Genomic DNA, 17,307 nt, shown 5'->3' with positions numbered 1-17,307 from the left:
GTGGCCTGGGAAAAGGTTCACACAACGGTCAGCGGTTCCGTGCGATGGCTAACGAAGAAATCGAAGGTGTCAAAAGCATAAAATTTAATTGACCACTATCTTTGCCCCTCTTCGCCCGGTGGCTCCGTGTATTAGTCCTCTCCGTCGTCAGGTGGAAAAGGATAATTTTTCGATTCGATCCCGACCCCCGGAAGGCCACTTGGAGGTTGGAACGCTACCGCCCGCATGACATATCAAGATTTTCGTAAAATTGTTGCCCACCACCGACGTCGTCCCCGGTGGGGAATTTTACGAGCTGGTCGGGAGTTTTTCATCCCGGTTCGAGGTCGATCGGGTTGGGCCAACATTTTTGCCACCGACCACTGCCACGTTCGACCGGACGGACAAAAGGCTGAACACCCGATGAACCGACCTCCGAGCTTGGTGTATAATGGGTGAAAAGTTTCGATCCGGTCAAACGTGCGGACCCGGGGGATGGAAAACGAGGGCGAGGGCTTCGAAAATAAGTGACCGACTCCACTAGTGAAGCCTCGGTCAAAGGTGGAAAATTCAAAAACCGTCCGGTCATCGAGGGCTTCGACGTTCGAGGGCATCAGCTCAAAAGTGCTCCGAAACCGAGACGAACCAAAGGCCGTGGAAATACAGTTTCAAAAACACGGGCTCACTGCATCGTACCGCATGCAGGGGCCAACTGCAGCATGAACCGCGGCACCGGAGTACAACAAAAAAAAAGACGGCTGGTAACGAAAACCGATGTTCAACGCTTCGAAATTTCCCGACCATTTTACGCGATTCGTCGATGGGCGAAAAAATAGGCAGCGAAATACCCTTTTAAATGGGAAAATGTAACCCACGGTTGACCACATTTTATCAGCTGCACATTTCACCAAGGGGAAGGGGTAGAGGTTGTAATTTTCTACGGAGGAGGAGTACAACTGGCTCAATATGGAATTTCACCAAGGGGTCAACTTTATGGCCTCTGATGGTATCGGTGAGAAAATTATATATTATCAGCAAATTATTACCATTATGGAACGCCGAGGTTTCACGGTTTCCTAGGGGGAAGTAGTTTTTCATTGTGGTTTTTGAAAATTTTCCACCTCTCTCAATTGGATTCATTCGAGCATTTTCGTTTCCACTTATGTTTCTTTCTCTGCAAAGCCTTCCCACCACATTTGCTCGACAATCGGTGCAAAGGAGTTGCATGTGTGCATTCAAACTGCTGAACTTTAGCCGTTTCTTTACTTTTGATGAATGGAAATTTCCCGAGGAAAATTGAGCTAAGGAGTTCTCGGGCACGACCTCGAGTTGTAAAGAGAAAAAAATTGAACAACGATAGAAACAACCGGAAAATCCTGAAACACTTTCTCCACTGCCTTATGTGGTTTTGATGTTCATCTTTTGCGTGTGTGTGAATGTAATATTAGCAAGAAAACCATGCCGGATTTCATTTATTACTGCATGGAATGCATCTATTGCTTTTTTTACCAAATATATTTATTTCTAACTCTGTTTTGTCCGATTCAAATTCATATGAATATTGCAATGTTGTTTCAAAAGAGAATACATTTGGCAAAGAAATATAATGTTAAGTATTAGTAAAGTAGATTAACTGACTTCATATAAGTTTATTTATTAAACTTGTTTAAAGCTTATACTCATTTTGATTGTAACTGTCATTTGGAAACATCATGTTTTCATTTCAGCAAAACAACTCCCTTTAAAATCAATCGTTACCCAAATCGTCCATAAAACGTGCGCCTTCCGGGCGGATCATGTTTAATTGTTCCCCGTTCCCTCCGCCCGAACCATCCGCTACCGTGTCGGCATTGATTTGATAAATCAATTGGTACAAAAACCTTTTGCCTCCCTTTTATGTTCGGGGTCCCTTTCGCAAAGCCGTCGGAATGAAACGGCCGTGCACGAAATTAGAGCACCATTACAGGGCAATTAAAATATTTTATTGGATGCAATCGTGCCCGGTGGGATTTTTTTTGCGAAGGCGTAGGGTGTTGGGGGAATCGGGTAGGGAGAGATGCTTTGGAATGCCGAAAGGGAAAACAATTGCATATAAATTATAATCATGGTATTAAAATCTTTGTTTTATGAGCATTCTTTCGTAACGTTTCCGTGCGCAAACTTGCACGCGCAAAAAAAAAAGAGGATGGCGACAATTTTATGGAATGTGTTTTCCACTCGCTTTTTCCTTCGCCGAGAAAGAAAACGCAACGGAACGGACGCAAATTCTGGGACAAAATTGTGGACGGGTGCTTTTATTTACTTTTGATGGGCTTTCCTTTCGGCTCACTTTAACGTGTCTGGGTTGGCTCGGCCGTCCATTTCCGGCCAAAGCCATTTCCATCACCCATCGCGTCTCGGGTGGGGAAAGACCCGTCGAAGGTTGATTTGCTGCGATTCGCCCCTCTCTTTCGCTCCGCTCTGACCGGAAGCCCGGGGACCTGCTGGCGGGAAAAGGGAGAAAAGCGAAAAGGAATCATTAAAATAAAATCATAATTTATCGCTGCCAATTATTGACAACACGGTTCGTCGTCGTCGTTGCCGTCGGCAGGGTAGGCCCTTTACGATTTGATTGCGGCATGAAGGACTGGCCGTGCATTTGGGCCCTGTCGTGCCGCTTTATCGTTTGTCAACCATCGATGACAGACTAATTGGAATTAAATGATTTTATGGTCCATGTTCCGTCGCCAGCAAAGCGGCAGCTTTCATTAATGAAGGGAAATTGGTGTTGGTACCGCGAAGGACGGATTAATACCTTTCCTCTCGTGAACACTTGCTTTGTACCGTCGGGAAAGTCAATAGAAATATATCGACCAAGTTCGAACGTAACACTGCTGGAATGAGGTGTCGAAAAGCCCGAGAAAGTTATTCAAAACGATATTCTTAAACTGTTTCCGTAAGCCAGAGTCTGTGGTCTGGTAGAATGTTTGATTAAAGTTTCTTCTTATAAGTCTAAGATGCTTGGTAATTACACCCAGGGGAAAAGTTTGAGCTCCATTCTGTTTTTTGGGAACGTGAAAAGTTTGATCGAGTCTCGGGAAGAACTCATGCTTGCGTGCTTGAAAAATTCCAGCTTTGGCAAAGTTTGATGAAGCCAACAAAAATCATTAATTCCCAGTCGATCATCCTGGTGAAACTTCGAAAATCGGTCGAAAAAAAGAAGAGCAATTTAACATCGCTTGTGTGTGATGCCAAGGAAAAACCCCAACACACACACATTTCCGGGTGGTTCCTTCGTTCGAGAGGTCAGCCCGGTTCCCGGGGGGATTCAAACTGTCCCATTAAAAATAAACAACACTATTTTACTGCAACTTATTTTTAGTAACGGTTGTGCAATTTTCTACGATTTATTTTATTTGCCCGCAACGAGCCCAAGGGCTCGGCTCGTAACGAAGCGCTAGAGCGCGTCCCGTGCAGAATGTTGTCCCATTCTTTGCTCGTGGTGAGAGTGGTACGTGGTCACAAAAAAAAAAAGGAACAACCCCATTCTTAGTGACCAACACTGGGCAGCAGCGCGAAAGGTGAGCGGAAAACGATTTCGAAAGCGTTCGATTGGAGTTGGAATGGAGTCCTGGTTTCTGGACCCCGCCCGAGGTAGGATCGATTTGGGGCGGACGGAGGCAGCAGTACAATAGGAATTTATTTTTATGACCAGTCCGAACCCCGCTCCTTCCCTTCCCGTGGCAAAACGATTCCATTTGAGCACAAAATTGCCTCCGGCTGCCGGGAGAGCAATCATACGGGACTTTAAGATGAAGGGCGTCTCTATAAATATTTACTCGATGTTCCGGAGCGCCTTTCCCAGTATCGGGAGGTCTTAAGGAGCGATCCTTTATATTTCCCCGTCCAGCGGAACGGAAGATGCCCACGGAAAGAAACGGCAAGATGCGCACGGGAAGCAAAAGTACAACTCCAACTGCAAACGGCGTGACATGTGCTCGGACCGACCGACGGAGGATTAAAAAGGAATGTTTTGGGCGTGGAGCAAGCAACATCGTTGCTTTCCGTCTGGGACGCCTGGCAGGTATTAGATTTTGGGGTCGGCCGTTGCGTGGGCAGGAAATTTCTTGCCGGAAAATGCCATTTGAAATTGTGCCATACTCTTTAATGCGATTGGGTGCGATTGGAAACGGCCCACACGGAAGATTAATGGTTGCGCATGGCCATGTATTTATCTTCCGGGAAGCGTCTTTTAATTCCTTCCTAATGGACGGGTAGACTGTGCAATAAGCTGTTTTTATTTATTTATTTATTTATTTATAGGGCTCATTGGCATGTCTTTCACTTCCATTGGATGTTTGTTTGGATCTTTGTTTTTTTTTTAGGAAAGGACAGTAATTTGTGTTCATAATTGTGTGACATCCCAAAAATAAAAAAATCTTTCTCAATCGGTTTAAACTTGTTTCGGACTCTTAAGTTTAATTTTCCCTCAAAGAGCTTTCATATTAAAACACAATTTGCCACGCTCACTTCGCCGGCGATGCATGAGTTTTTAATATTCTAGGTCAGTCTGACTCCACATCATCATCGTTTGGTCCAGTCACGGCCCTCCAGAGCTGGTGGAGACGCCTAGCCTTCGGTAAAAAGGGCTGCAATAAATCAAAAGATCAATTTCTCAACGTCCTTCCCGCCATCACGAACGCAGCGAACGCGGAAGAAGAATCCCATTTTTTCCCAGTCACTTCAAGGCGACACAGTAGTCAACCCGTCTGGCAGTCAGTCATAAAGTCATGTTCGTCTCTTGCCACCCCCAACCCCCCGCACCCGTACCTCCCCAAAGAATAACCACGCCACAGCGCTTATCCACCGGAGGGAGATCCTTCAACCTCAGCGTGGACAACGATCTGATTCGGCGTGACTGGTTTTTGCAGTAGCCAACGGCTAGGATTTGTTCAACCGTGCCGGAGCATCCGGGACTGCCGCGTTGGGCGACGGAGTGGGGTTGGAAAAACCTGCCCTCCGGCCTGAGCTGCACGACATCTGTTGTCTTTCGCCGCCACGCCGGGCACGGATTTTCCAGCACTGTCAACTTTTTTTTTTTTTGCAACGTAAAGATGCAGCACGGTTTGTTGAATAAAAGATTACTTGCTACGATGTGGCGAGCGACGTCCGCTTTTCCCCAGTGCACTTTTCACACGCTTTTCCTACGTCGCGTCAGTCATCCGGGTGGATGTTGAGCCCCCGTTTTTTTGTCGCCGCTGGGTGAGCGAGAGTTTTTCCAAGTTCTTCCCCCTCCCCCGGTAGCTTCCGTGTCGGAAATGGAGGCTTTTGATTCTGTCGTTTCGAGGGGTTATTTTTTCCAAACATTTTCCCATTCAAGCTTCCGAAACCGAATGCCTGGCGGCGGGAGTAGAGCTGCGATTCAGAGAAAATATTAAATTTCTTTTCCTGGTGAAAATCCTTCCAACCAGAGTCTGTCATTTTAACGCGACTCGAAAGTCAAACGAAAAGCGAAATCGCTTGGAATGTAAAATGGACACACAAAAATTCTGTCACCATAATAACGTCGCTCATAAATTTTAAGAACAGCGCGCGAGCGCGCAACGTTGGAAAATGTGACGGATCTTTTTTAGTTTAGTTTCGCTCCAGCTTGAGCTTTCGCCACCTCCCGCTACGATCTGCGTCCAACTCCAGAGTGTCCGATTTTAAGTGCTGGAAAAGACGGCCACTGCTGCCACCGACGACGATTTTCATAGACGAGTTGTTAGAAAAGGAAAAAAAAAATATTCTGGAAGATTCCCATTGCATCTTAAGTATCTTTGCCTTCAACTGGCAAGAAAGTTCTGGTCAGGAAAATGCCCTAGAAAAAAAGGAAAAGTCTCTGCTCTTTTGGAAGCATCGTGTTGCTGACCCCAACACCTTAAGGTTGCATTGCGGTGTTCTTTTTCGCTTGCGGGTGAGAAAAGGGATTCTAAGCCTTCAGGCTGGATTTTAAAGTAGATTGGAAGCTACTTGGCATAAATTATGCATGATTCTTTGTTCTTTGCAACTGGCAACGAAGTTTAAACCTCAACCTGATGCCTGAAGAAATTCATTGTGTTTCTTCTTTCGATGAAGTGAAATATCGTCGGTTTGGATGTTTTCTGTGGAAGGTAGTGAAAGTAATCCTTTTTAACGGTTTGAATTCTTAACTGATTTCAATATAGATAACTTTCGAAAACAAATATTTATTCCATGCTCAAGTTCTTCTGGTTACTGAATACCGATCACGAAACAATTTTTTTCCGAGAAAAATACCCTTAAGAAACTAACCCGGTCATTCGGGAAATATGTTAAACTTGCATTTGCATCTGCTAACGTCCCCCTTTGCGAAAAACGATGCAAAACTGCATAAATGATCAATGCCACACGCAAGCACCTGCAGCGCTTGAGAAACGGAACATTCGTCGCCAGAATCCCGCAAGAAAACTCCACCCGTTCGGCATGGTTTTTTCCCACGAGGGGGAATTCACGCTTGGATTAGGGAAATTTAATGCCCCGCAGCATTTTGCGGAGAAAAGTGCAGCACTGCACACACTGCACAGTCGTGTTGGTGTGTTTGCCAATGGTCCGGAGGGCAGCAGCATCGTACCTCGGGGCCCTCGTGTCTTTTCGTACGGAGAGCGATCGAACGCTTCGATAAGGGAATAATAAATGAATGCGGTACTGTTTGCGTACCAGTGAGGGAGGGTAGAAAGGGGGAGGTATCGTAACGTGAGCGAGGACGTTTCTTATCGGGTTTATCCTGCTGGATTATGTTTCCCAAGGAGGCAAACGGGTCGAAATTCCCGCGCTTCCCTTCGAAAGCTTGTGGCATTTTCCGTCGGAAAAGAAGTGGAAAAGTTCAAAAGTGGTTGATCCGCTTGTCGGGTGAAGGCGATTATCGAAAACGATGAAATTAACTTCCCGAAAGCCCATCACATGCTCTCGTAAGTCAATTTTTATACCCCGAAAGGGACTTATTTGTGGTCATTGGCATCGTTTAACGTCCTACCGACAAATGATGCAAGGTCTGATCCGGTCGGACAATCATTAAAATTTTCCTCCCACCAGAACGCTCATCCACTTTTACTCCACTACTTCCTGGCTACGGAAAATACTGCTGATGCAAATGTGTTGTCTTTCAATTGGTTTTCCCTTTTCATCCCTTTACATCGGACGGACGAAACTACCTTTCCACCCGCCCGGAACGAGTGTCTAAAGTGACTTTCCTGCCGAAGCCGATAACTCTTTCGACCGTTTATTGCTTTTTCCTGAAACCTTGCGAAAACGTATCGGTTCGGCAAGAAGGGTAAAAGGCTCGGTTCGTTCCCTTTCGCATATCGTTTCGGAAGGCTTAAAAATCGATGATGCCGAAAAACTTTCCCGGAATTACCGACCGGAGAATGGGCGGCCGTGGAGGAGGGGAGATGGCGAGGAGTGATCGTTTTGCTAAATCTTTGCCAAACTCGATTCCATTCCGGTTCCGGTTGTGTTGTTTGTGTTGAACTATCTGTTTTTGATCCCGAAACCGGGAGCGTGGAAGGATGACGGGGAGGGAGGGTTTTTCTCGAAGAAATCGCCCATATTTCCCTCCTAAATCAACCGGAATCATCATTTTTCGGACAGTTCGTTGGAAAGCGGGAACCGGGCATCGGGCGGAATGTTTTCGGCTTTACCGTTCGAAGATTGTAACTTTTCCAACAACCCCAACCAGCCAACCACCCGGGAAAGTTCGAGTCTCGATGAAAACCGTTACGTTCGCAGCCCATCAACGTGTGCTGCAACGAAATGCTGGAATTGATAAATAAAAGTTAGCCAAAAATTGATATTTATTCGTCTGTTTGCTCGCTTCGATCAGCTTTTCCCATCCGGATCGATTGTGTCCCGGATGCTGCCAAGGAAAACTGGAGGAGCTGAGAAAATATCCGTAATTGGTCTCCTGGGGCTGGTGGGGTGGAAAACCGATTCTCGACCGAGTGTGGAAGGATTTTCCGGCAAGTCGGGAAGTCAAACACGAGAGCACTCACAATCGAAGAGTTCTCCAATCGGCTCCTCGTGTCGATGCTGGAAATTGAGTTTTCGCTACCTGCGGTAAGCCGAAAGCCTCTTATATTTGTGCAAAAACTCTTTCCACTTTTTCCCCTTTCCCTCCCCCAATCCGATGCTGGTGGTTTTTCCGGGAAGTTTCCCTTTTTTCGGGTGCGGTGAGGGTTCTTACATAAAAGCTTCCAGCGTTATGTACACGCGCGCGAGGAAAGCGACCGCCAAAGTATCATAAATTTTGTACGGAATTTCTTACACAACAAACCATCACACCTTGGTGGTGTGCCAACGAGACAACGAGAGAGGGTTTTTCTTTGGCAGCTGGTTCTGCAGTCGCTTCGTGAAGCTCCAGGTTTCACGCGTCCCTCGCCGCATATAAAAAAGGAACCCCCTCCCCAACATCTCGCACCTTTCGCGTGAACTAAGTGGCTCTTTACGGCGCAACAATTTGGCAAGTGTATGTGTCTGTGGGTGTGGGTGTTTGTGTGCGTTTCAAGCCGACCGCAAAATGAAAGTCGCTAATAAAACGGGTGGCCTCCCGGTGAAAGGGGAGTTTTGTTCGTGCTTTTCGTAGCGGAAAACAAACGTGGACGTGGATGACGGGTCACGAGGTGAAAATCGGCATGCCGGTCACAAAAAAAGGGTAGCACGCCCGGTGTCGAAACTGCAACCGGAAACCGTGCTGACGGCTGTTAACTCTTTAGAATTTATGATTTTCGGTGGTAGAGTTATATGGCGGTAGGTAGTTTTGGTGTCCGCGTTTGCTTCATGGGAAATAACCTCCGGAATGATTGATACTTAATGTTGCGCCGGGTGCACATGTTGATGAGGTATGCTAAGCGTTTGGAAGTAAGATGTTTCCTCTTTCGTGGTGGGAAGGGTCGAAAAAGGGGTAATGCGTTTTATTGCGCTCGTCAGCATGACAACGTCGTAAACTGGCGTGAGAGGCCATTCGGCATCGTCGAATAGGTTTCGGAATGGTTAATGGTTCGCTAACAAGTTCACGAGTGACAAACGCCATTCGTGGACGAAGCTTAAATTGGGTGAAGACGCACAATGTTATTCGATTATATGAAACAAGTGAAAATGAGTGTCATTATAAAGTACTTTGAGTACAGTTTCGAAATGAAATTAAAATGGGATAGTTATTGTTTTAAACAATCTACTGAAAACTGAAAATAAATCCTTTCCATGAAGTATAGAAAACACAAGCGTAGATAATAATAAAATCAAAGTTTCAGGTTTTCCGGTATCTGTCAACCAATTTTTCGAACATCTTTGTTCTGAGAAAAGGGAATAAATAAGAGTACAACAATTTATGTTTCTAGTAAAACCCACTTCTTTTCCAACAGCACGTTTTTCCCAGCCTCATATACTCGAGCAAATTATTTCCCATGTTCACGTTCCCTGCGTCGTGTACTGTAATGCCACGTACAATGTAACTCATTTATCTAAATGAGTGAGCAAATCTAATGAAACTTGCCGGCCACGCAATAATATTTGTCTTCGTTCGTTTGCTTTCTCTCCGTTTCAGCCAAACAGTCACACATGCACGACAATCCTTCGGATTTTAATAATGGTACGTATATCATCGTAGCTTTAGTCGGTTGCCAGCGTAACCACGCCACTGTGCGCGGCCCAGGACACGCAATGACGTTCCGGGAAGGAAAAGATGCGAAAGATCAAACAGCAAACCATCACACAAACCGGACAAGCGTCCAGAGAGTAGCCAGTGAAAGCCCTTCATTAAGCTAAATTACCCTCTCTAACTAACGGATTGCGGATGTGTGTGTGTACGTGTGTGTGTGTATGCTTTGTTTTATCCTTTCATCCATCCTTTCATACCGCCTCCCCCCTCCCACTTCATCGTATGAAGCGTCACGCGTCCACGTGGAAAACCGGATGGAAAATTAATCCCAATTTCATGTCGTTTGCCCACGAGACAGCATCCCTCCCATTTGTTTACCTTTTTTGTTTGCTGCCCAGTGTGTGTGCGTGTGTGGCAAATGAGTCCTGACGGAACGGGACGCATAAATCTCCCTCCCTGTGCTTCACCTCTCTTCACCCCCCGGTTCGACTCTTCCAGTAGCAGTCCTTGAATATAATTCATTTCTCGTCACCCTCGTATTTTTCTCGCTTCAAAACAAAATGTACCTCTGAAAAAAATGTTCCCAACCAAAGTTTCCCTCGTGGAACTCGGTACAGCTTATTTACCTTCGATCCCTCCCCCTCTCCCCTCAATATTCATCCCCCTTGAATATGTGTGTGCGTATGTGTGGTTTTGGGCCAGAATCACCGGATGGCAAATGTGCCGAATAAACACCGAAACCCATCACTAAATCGTACAAACAGCATTGCCCTCCGTCCGCCCTTTGCTTCCACGCGTCGGGAGGTTGCTGAATTTAGCATATTTTTGTAAGGGCGATGTCATCTGACTCAACGGCAAACAGAGCGGGCTTTCGGTTTTTAAAAAAAACTCTAAGCTCATACGCACAAACGCACACACGGCCATCTGCAAAAAGGGCGGGCTCGCTTTTGTCCTGAAGAGCTCCTGGGTGAACGACTGTAGTGAAAAAACGAATGAGTGGTTGAAAAGTTCACCTTCAAGTACTTCCAGCCTGTTTTGTAATTAAATAATCTTCTTTCTGTAGAGGCTGCGTTTTTTTTTCGCGGCGGGTTAAATGCATGTAATTCCCGCTTTATTTTGCACACGCTGCCAGTTTATTTGGTTTCCATCTGCGGTAGCCCTCTCTTTCGATTATTTTTCCCTCCACATGGTGGTGTGGGTTTTGTTTTTTAATTTTCCCTCGTCCTTCTTTTTTCTTTTTATTACACAACTAGAGTGAATTGATTAACCCGGCCATGCTAACCCGTGTGTGATTTGTTTCTTTTTTCTCACCGTTTTTTTCTCTACCATGTCTCAACCACCGTCACGCGCCGTGGAAAACCGTGTCCGCACACACACACGCACGGACAGAGGCCAGTTTTCCGCGGTTTGCTGAGCCGATCCCGAACATTACGGTAACGATAGGACGTGACGCATTGCTGGCCTGCGTCGTGGATAATCTGAAAGGATACAAGGTAAGTCCTGTTTCCCCTTGCTCGTCACCCTCTCCACTCCCCAGGGGAGAAGGATGAGCGAGCCTCGGGAGGGTCATCGCGTAAAACAACGTTGGGTGGGTTGTTGAAAATGTGCTTTTCAATGTGGTTCGGGACTTTATAAAAACACCGGACCCTGTATGTGTCTGTGTGTGTGTTCTTTCAAGCCGTTATATTAGCGCGAAACCAAGGGATGGGTGATGTTTTTACCAGCCTTCTGTTTCTGTCCCTTCCCCTCGCAACAGTGACCGATGGTGCGTAGTGAATGGTGGAAAAACACCCACACCGAAAACCGATGGAGGTTTACGCTGGGATGCGGCTTGCGGTGGAACGGAACCGTAACGAAACGGTTTGATGGGTTTTGGGCTCGCACGCATTTGTTTTCGCACCGCGGGTCAGCTTTTCACTGATAAGCGATGGTACCTGTTGTTTTTATTCTGGTGTTTTTCGCGTTTTTTTTTTGTTTCGTTTCACCGGCATCATTTGGGTGAGAAGCTTATTTGTTTTAGTTTCCCCTTCGGCCACTGGAAGGGAAGAATGGAAGAGAGGAGTGAGACCCGGACCTGCTTTCCATCACACCACAATTAACGCCGCACGCAATCAAGCTCGACGGTTCGCGGTTTCCGCATTTCGGTTTTCGAGAGGAACGCGGGAACATTTTCGGATTAGAAACCTTGTTGGATGTGTGCGTGTTCCTGTGTGTGGCACTATCATTATCGATGCTCCGGGGCATTGGGATGCATCGGAATCGACCCGGACGGGTCGGTCGGTCCAAAGAAGCCCCGCGGGAGAGGGGGATTTGCGGGATTAGTGACCGACATTGCGCAAACAGGCCTCGTACCATGCGTGACACGTGGTCGTGGAAATATTTTCCATCCCGGGGTGTTGGGTCGGTTTTTTTACATTTTCTCTCCCACTCTCGAAACCGATGGGGGTGCATTTTGGTGTGAAATCCGATTGGGGAAATGCTTTTCACCTGAAGGGAAGGATAGGTCAGGGAGGGGTGGGTCTACTGAATGGTGGTTGTTTTCAGCGAAATCGTATTTTACGCTTGACGAATTCTCTAAAGCCTTTTTTGAGCAACTAATGGAGGTTGGTACGTTCCGTTCACAAAGGTTTTAGTAAAACAGTCCCCAACCAAGCTTTGAAAAATTAATAATTCGGTTTTATGTTTGAATGTACAATGGAGCTTTTAAAAGATTTTATTTCCTACGAAGTAACTTCTTTAAGTTCATTTCAATATTTGGATAACATCTGTAACTAATGTGTAAAACTCTATACTGCTTTAAAACTTCACAAACAGTTAAACACTCCCAAAGAGTTCGCAAGAGAGTTGAAAACATTAAAACATTCGTTACGCATCGCAAAGTTCTCGTTAACGTTTAATCGCTTCAAACTCGCGGCGAACCCAACAATCACGCGATTAAAAGCCTCTCGGACTTTTACACAAAATTTCAACTTTCCCTTGATTAGCTTACGCGAACGATTTACCACCCGATTATTCCCCTCCCTTGCCGCGCCGCCTCAAACCCAAAACCAACCCACGAAATGGAGGCGCCCAGTCGCTCACTTCCACTGCCATGATTAATTCCGCCGACAGCACACTGACACAATTGGATAAAATTTCCAACTTCGTGCTTTTCAATCCAACACTTCTGCGCACCGATTTGCACGTGCTTCACCTCCCGCAAGTGGCGAAGTGAAGCCGAAATCGGAAGGAAGCGCAGAAAAAAGGGCAACATAAAATAATTTGACACGTCGACGTTCGAGACAAGTTGTGGGAAAGCGGACTGGAAGGATGATATTTTGTTGATTTCCCACCGTGTCTGCCGCTCGCCCCGAGGTTGAGGTAGGGGGTACGGGCAAGGGGTCTTTACTTCACGCGCACCAGTGCTATCCACGGCTGAAGAAATTTAAGCTTCCCCGATCGGTTCATAAAAGTTGTGCGGTACGTGATCGAAATGGCAAATTTTCGTCGGCGTTCGATTGCACCGTGGCGAGATATACGATTCGCCCTTGGCTTCGTGTTGGTTGTGGAATCTTTTTCTGTGTCTGTATGTTGACGAGCAGTCTGAAAAATGACAGTGGATCTTTTTCACGTCGGGACGTGGAAGAAAATGGAATAAAATTGACGTAAAGCCATGCCAAAGGCGGAGGTTTTCTCACATGAATCTTCATGTCGGTGGCCTAATTCACCTACACCTACACACGAGCCGAGACATGTATGTGATTTTTCCGTGGTTTTTCTACATTCCAAATGATTGAACCTTCGCTGATATGTCAATCTGTCGGGTGGAGGTGGAAGGAAAATCCCCAAGAAAGCGCTGGAATCGCAAAGCAGCTCATCGATGACGTTGATCCACTTTCGTCTCAAACGAACGAATTGACAGCCGACATCGTCGTTTCAGCTAGTTGAGCTCTCTTTTTTTTTGAAGATTTCCCCCTTCCTATTCTGCTAATGCTGCAGCACGACGTAAGCATATCCGGGCCCCAAAACGAGCGCCAGCATGTGTCCTTTCCACCGATGGTGGGCGATGATCGATGCAAGGATTTAGGGGGATATAAAAATATAAAATTGATATATTTTCTATCACATCATCATCGCCGTGATCATCGCCCCCCTCGTTTGTCGCGCCCCCCCCAAAAAAAAGGACCCAAGTTCAAGCTCATGCAAGTCAACATGTTTCCTCCCAGAAATCGAATCGAAGAAAAGTGCCGAAAAGCGAATGAAATTTTCTCACCCACCATTCCGACCTTTCGGCACTAACCATCGGGAGGGAAAAGCGTTGGGAGCGTATAAACGAGCGAAAGCGAGATCGTTCTTTGGAAAAGGGACGGGTTGAATTTTGCGGACCTGCAGAGATCGAACATCGTGTCACAAGGGCAGGGATTATTGGGGTAACATCCGAATCGGCACCGGTCCCGGACCTTTGCCGACGTGCTCTCACATCGAGCATCGGAGGACCTTCGGTAATAGATACGTTACGATTGAAAGTGTAGCGTATGTGTGAACTAGTTTCAACCTTTCTGATGATGATGATGATGATGATGTGGGTTGGATTTAATATCAATAAAGCATAATTTTATTATTGATTTAAAATCAATTCGTTTATCCACGAAAGCGTGCAAAGTTTTCAAGCGGAAAGTTCTAGTTTTGAGGCCGGCAGAAGTTGGATAAAGTAAGCATTCAACGAAGGGTCTGAGTTGGGCATCACAAACATATCTTTAAACTTTATTCCCTCCTCGGAAAAACATCGCAAAGTAGTACGCCGAAATCCCCGAACTGTCCCACGCGAGAAACGGTATCATAACAACACGAGGATTATGGGGCTTTCGGGCTGCCAAAATCGGAAAACCCATTTCCACCGAAATCACCCCCCCCCCCACACTACACGAGGGACCGGTAGAATTTTCGCCGAGCGAAGGGAAATCGCTCCATCCGATTGTGTGTGTGTGGAAAACCCTATTCGCGCCCGCATTAACACACAGAGCTAGTAAGTGTTACGCTCATAAATAAATAAATAAAACCAAATGATCATCCTCTACTGCTGCCGCTGACAGAAAACCTCTCCCTCCACCTCCCACCCCACCCTTTGCCATACATTAACTTTTCCCTAGCGCTATTGAAGCGCCAGGGAATCGTGCGAGTCGATGTGTTGTCGATAGACGCGCGCCACGTGTGTGGATTTTCCTCTAACGCTCCGGGGAAGGTGGTGTTTATTCACCGAGGAAAACTTAACCACGTCACTCACCACCACCACTGCGCGTTGGCGTTTGACGAAGGTCGCTAAAGTTTTCGGAAACGATAAATCCGAGTATCGGAAGTGGACGATAATGTTCGAGGGTAGCTTCCGTCCGGCGCGCTCCTCGCTCGTTTGGGTTCGATGATAAAACTTTCGACTTTGCCGGCGGCTTGCCTCAAGTGGGATCAATGTATTAAATCGAATGAATTTTACCTACCGGAAGGATGTTGCCGTGCATGTTTGGTCTGATTAATCGTTGGATAAATTTAATTTGAATTCCAATAGGGTTCATTATTAGGTGTGAGGTTGGGAAATTAATTATTTGTAATTAATATAGTGGTAACGGAAATGGTAAATCAGATTTCATGATTTCAACGTTATCCGATGATTTAGAAACCATTTCCTTAACCACGTTCCCATCCCTAATAACTAAATACATGGGAAGGATTTCTTTCCTTCCGTCACTGAAAGAATCACGTCCACAATCACACCGGTCATTTCCGTGACGCTTGACATCCTTGCGGGACCTTTGTTCGATCTTCCCTCATTCCGACAGAAAGCCTGTGACAACCTTAAGACGGGCGGAGATTTCCATTTCCCGGTGAGCGCTCGGACAGGTCACGGCCAACTAACCCGGCGGCCACGGAAGGTCAAGCGCTGGGATTTGATCCTGTCACTCCTGTTGATTTGCCCTTGTCACCGGCAGCAACACACACCAACACGCCAGGCTGCACCGCCTTTGTTTGTTCCCCCCACCCCGTTGGACATCCTACACACCGGGTAGGGCGCCCCTCGGGGAGGACTTAATGTTGTTTACACGAGATCTCCTCCTCACCGGGACGAACGAATGTTCAGTTTCCATCACCCGGAGGCATCTGGTTGATGGGATGCCCGCCCATGATTTTCCGCCGGGAAACACAACGTTGGTAAACGATAAATCAAAACACCGGGCCGTGTTAACCGTACGGAAGGCTCCGAACCGAACCGGACCCGACCGACGTTGGCCCCCCCGAAGGCTAAGAAAACGAGATGCGCATTATGGGAGAGGCAGAGCAAGGGGCCAACGTTGGGGGTGAGAAAAAAGTTAAACATTCATCTCATCCCATCTGAGCTCTGGTACTCCTGCTTCCGCCTTCCACAGTCGACCTTCCAGCATCGCTGCCGGACATTTTCGTAAAACGAAAGCGTCTCCATGCTCCGGCGAACGTCGTTGTCGTCGTCGTTTTTTGTCTTCCCACTGCGCTCATCAGCCCTTGGGACGGGTTCTTGCTACCGGGAAAGGCCCGAACATGGCCAAGTTTCCACCTGACTTCCCTGACAGCAGCACCGATGCGGTGTTGTTTTTCGGGAGGCAAAGATAAATGAATGTCAATGAATCCCAGTTCGGAGGAAAGGGCGGAAGCTCGGAAAAACACGCCGAAGACGGCCACGACGAAAACACTTTCACTCATCATTAAATCTATGTTTTATTATTAAAATGCCTTCCCCGCCCGAGGGCCTTCAACACCGAGGTGTTGCTTCCTTTGCCTTCAGTGTTTTATTTGTCCTTTTTTATTCCATGTCGGAGCAATTATGTGAGAAAACTTACTGCCTCTCCTGTTGAGTCGGTTGTAGCATGGTTGGAATCTGTCGTGGGGAGGAAAGCGGTGTTGGAAAAATATTTCGAAGTGTTTGCAGCATCAACAATCAGCTCAACAGATCAAGCCCGGCCAGGTCAAACGTCGGAGTCAGTCGGGAAAACCCCTTCGGTAAGCCGTCGAGCCGTGTGGGGGAAAAGTGAAAATTAAGTTTGTCTTACAATTGAATTTCAACCATCCACAATTCGCCGTTGGTCGTAAAAAAGGGAAATCAACGGGAGAGAATGGAAAACAACATCATACACACACCATTCCGTTTGCTTCGTTGTCGTAAGGTGTTGCTTTGCGAGTTCTGAGGCACGTTTGCAAACAAACAGGTGAACGGAGTCGGAGTGGAGTTTCGGCACAATTTGGATCACGTAGCGCCTTTGAAATATGGGACTTACAAATTAAATCTGAACGCTTCCCCCGGATCGAATGTGGAATGCACAATAGGAATTTACACCGAGCACAATCGGAACCGAGGAATTTCCGTTTGTTTGTATTGCGAGGGCGAGATTCGGTGGAAGATTTATTGAGAATGTTTATGATGTCGACAAAGTTGTTGCAGGCAAGATCTGATAAAATTAATTTTGCAACCACAGATACAGAGTAGGTTTGATTTGAAAAATAAAAGTAAATACAGGAATAGAAAACTGATTGTATCGAAGATAAGAAATTTCCTACAGAGTGTTTTGACAATATTTCGGTAGGAAAGACAGCTTTAAGCAAAAGACGAAACGCAATTAACCGTAAAAGGATAACGACTCGCCCTCGTTCACCTGTTCGATTTCGCTTGGTCTCGAGTCCACGAGCAGCGTTTATCA

At 46.5% G+C, this 17,307-nt stretch overlaps 1 protein-coding gene across 1 annotated transcript in view; it reads left to right on the top strand.

Moving 5' to 3' along the window:
* The first annotated feature begins 9,477 nt into the window (after nt 1-9,477).
* The window catches only part of LOC131267710 (lachesin), a 33,185-nt gene continuing 25,355 nt past the window's right edge, over nt 9,478-17,307 (top strand). The window contains exons 1-3 of the mRNA XM_058270651.1: nt 9,478-9,481; nt 9,557-9,601; nt 11,000-11,103. Coding sequence (XP_058126634.1) covers nt 9,478-9,481; nt 9,557-9,601; nt 11,000-11,103 — 153 coding nt within the window. The remainder of the gene's footprint in view (nt 9,482-9,556; nt 9,602-10,999; nt 11,104-17,307) is intronic.

Source organism: Anopheles coustani, chromosome 2, assembly GCF_943734705.1.
Source record: "Anopheles coustani chromosome 2, idAnoCousDA_361_x.2, whole genome shotgun sequence".
Classification (NCBI taxonomy): Eukaryota; Metazoa; Arthropoda; class Insecta; order Diptera; family Culicidae; genus Anopheles; species Anopheles coustani.
This window is presented reverse-complemented; position numbering and strand designations above follow the sequence as displayed.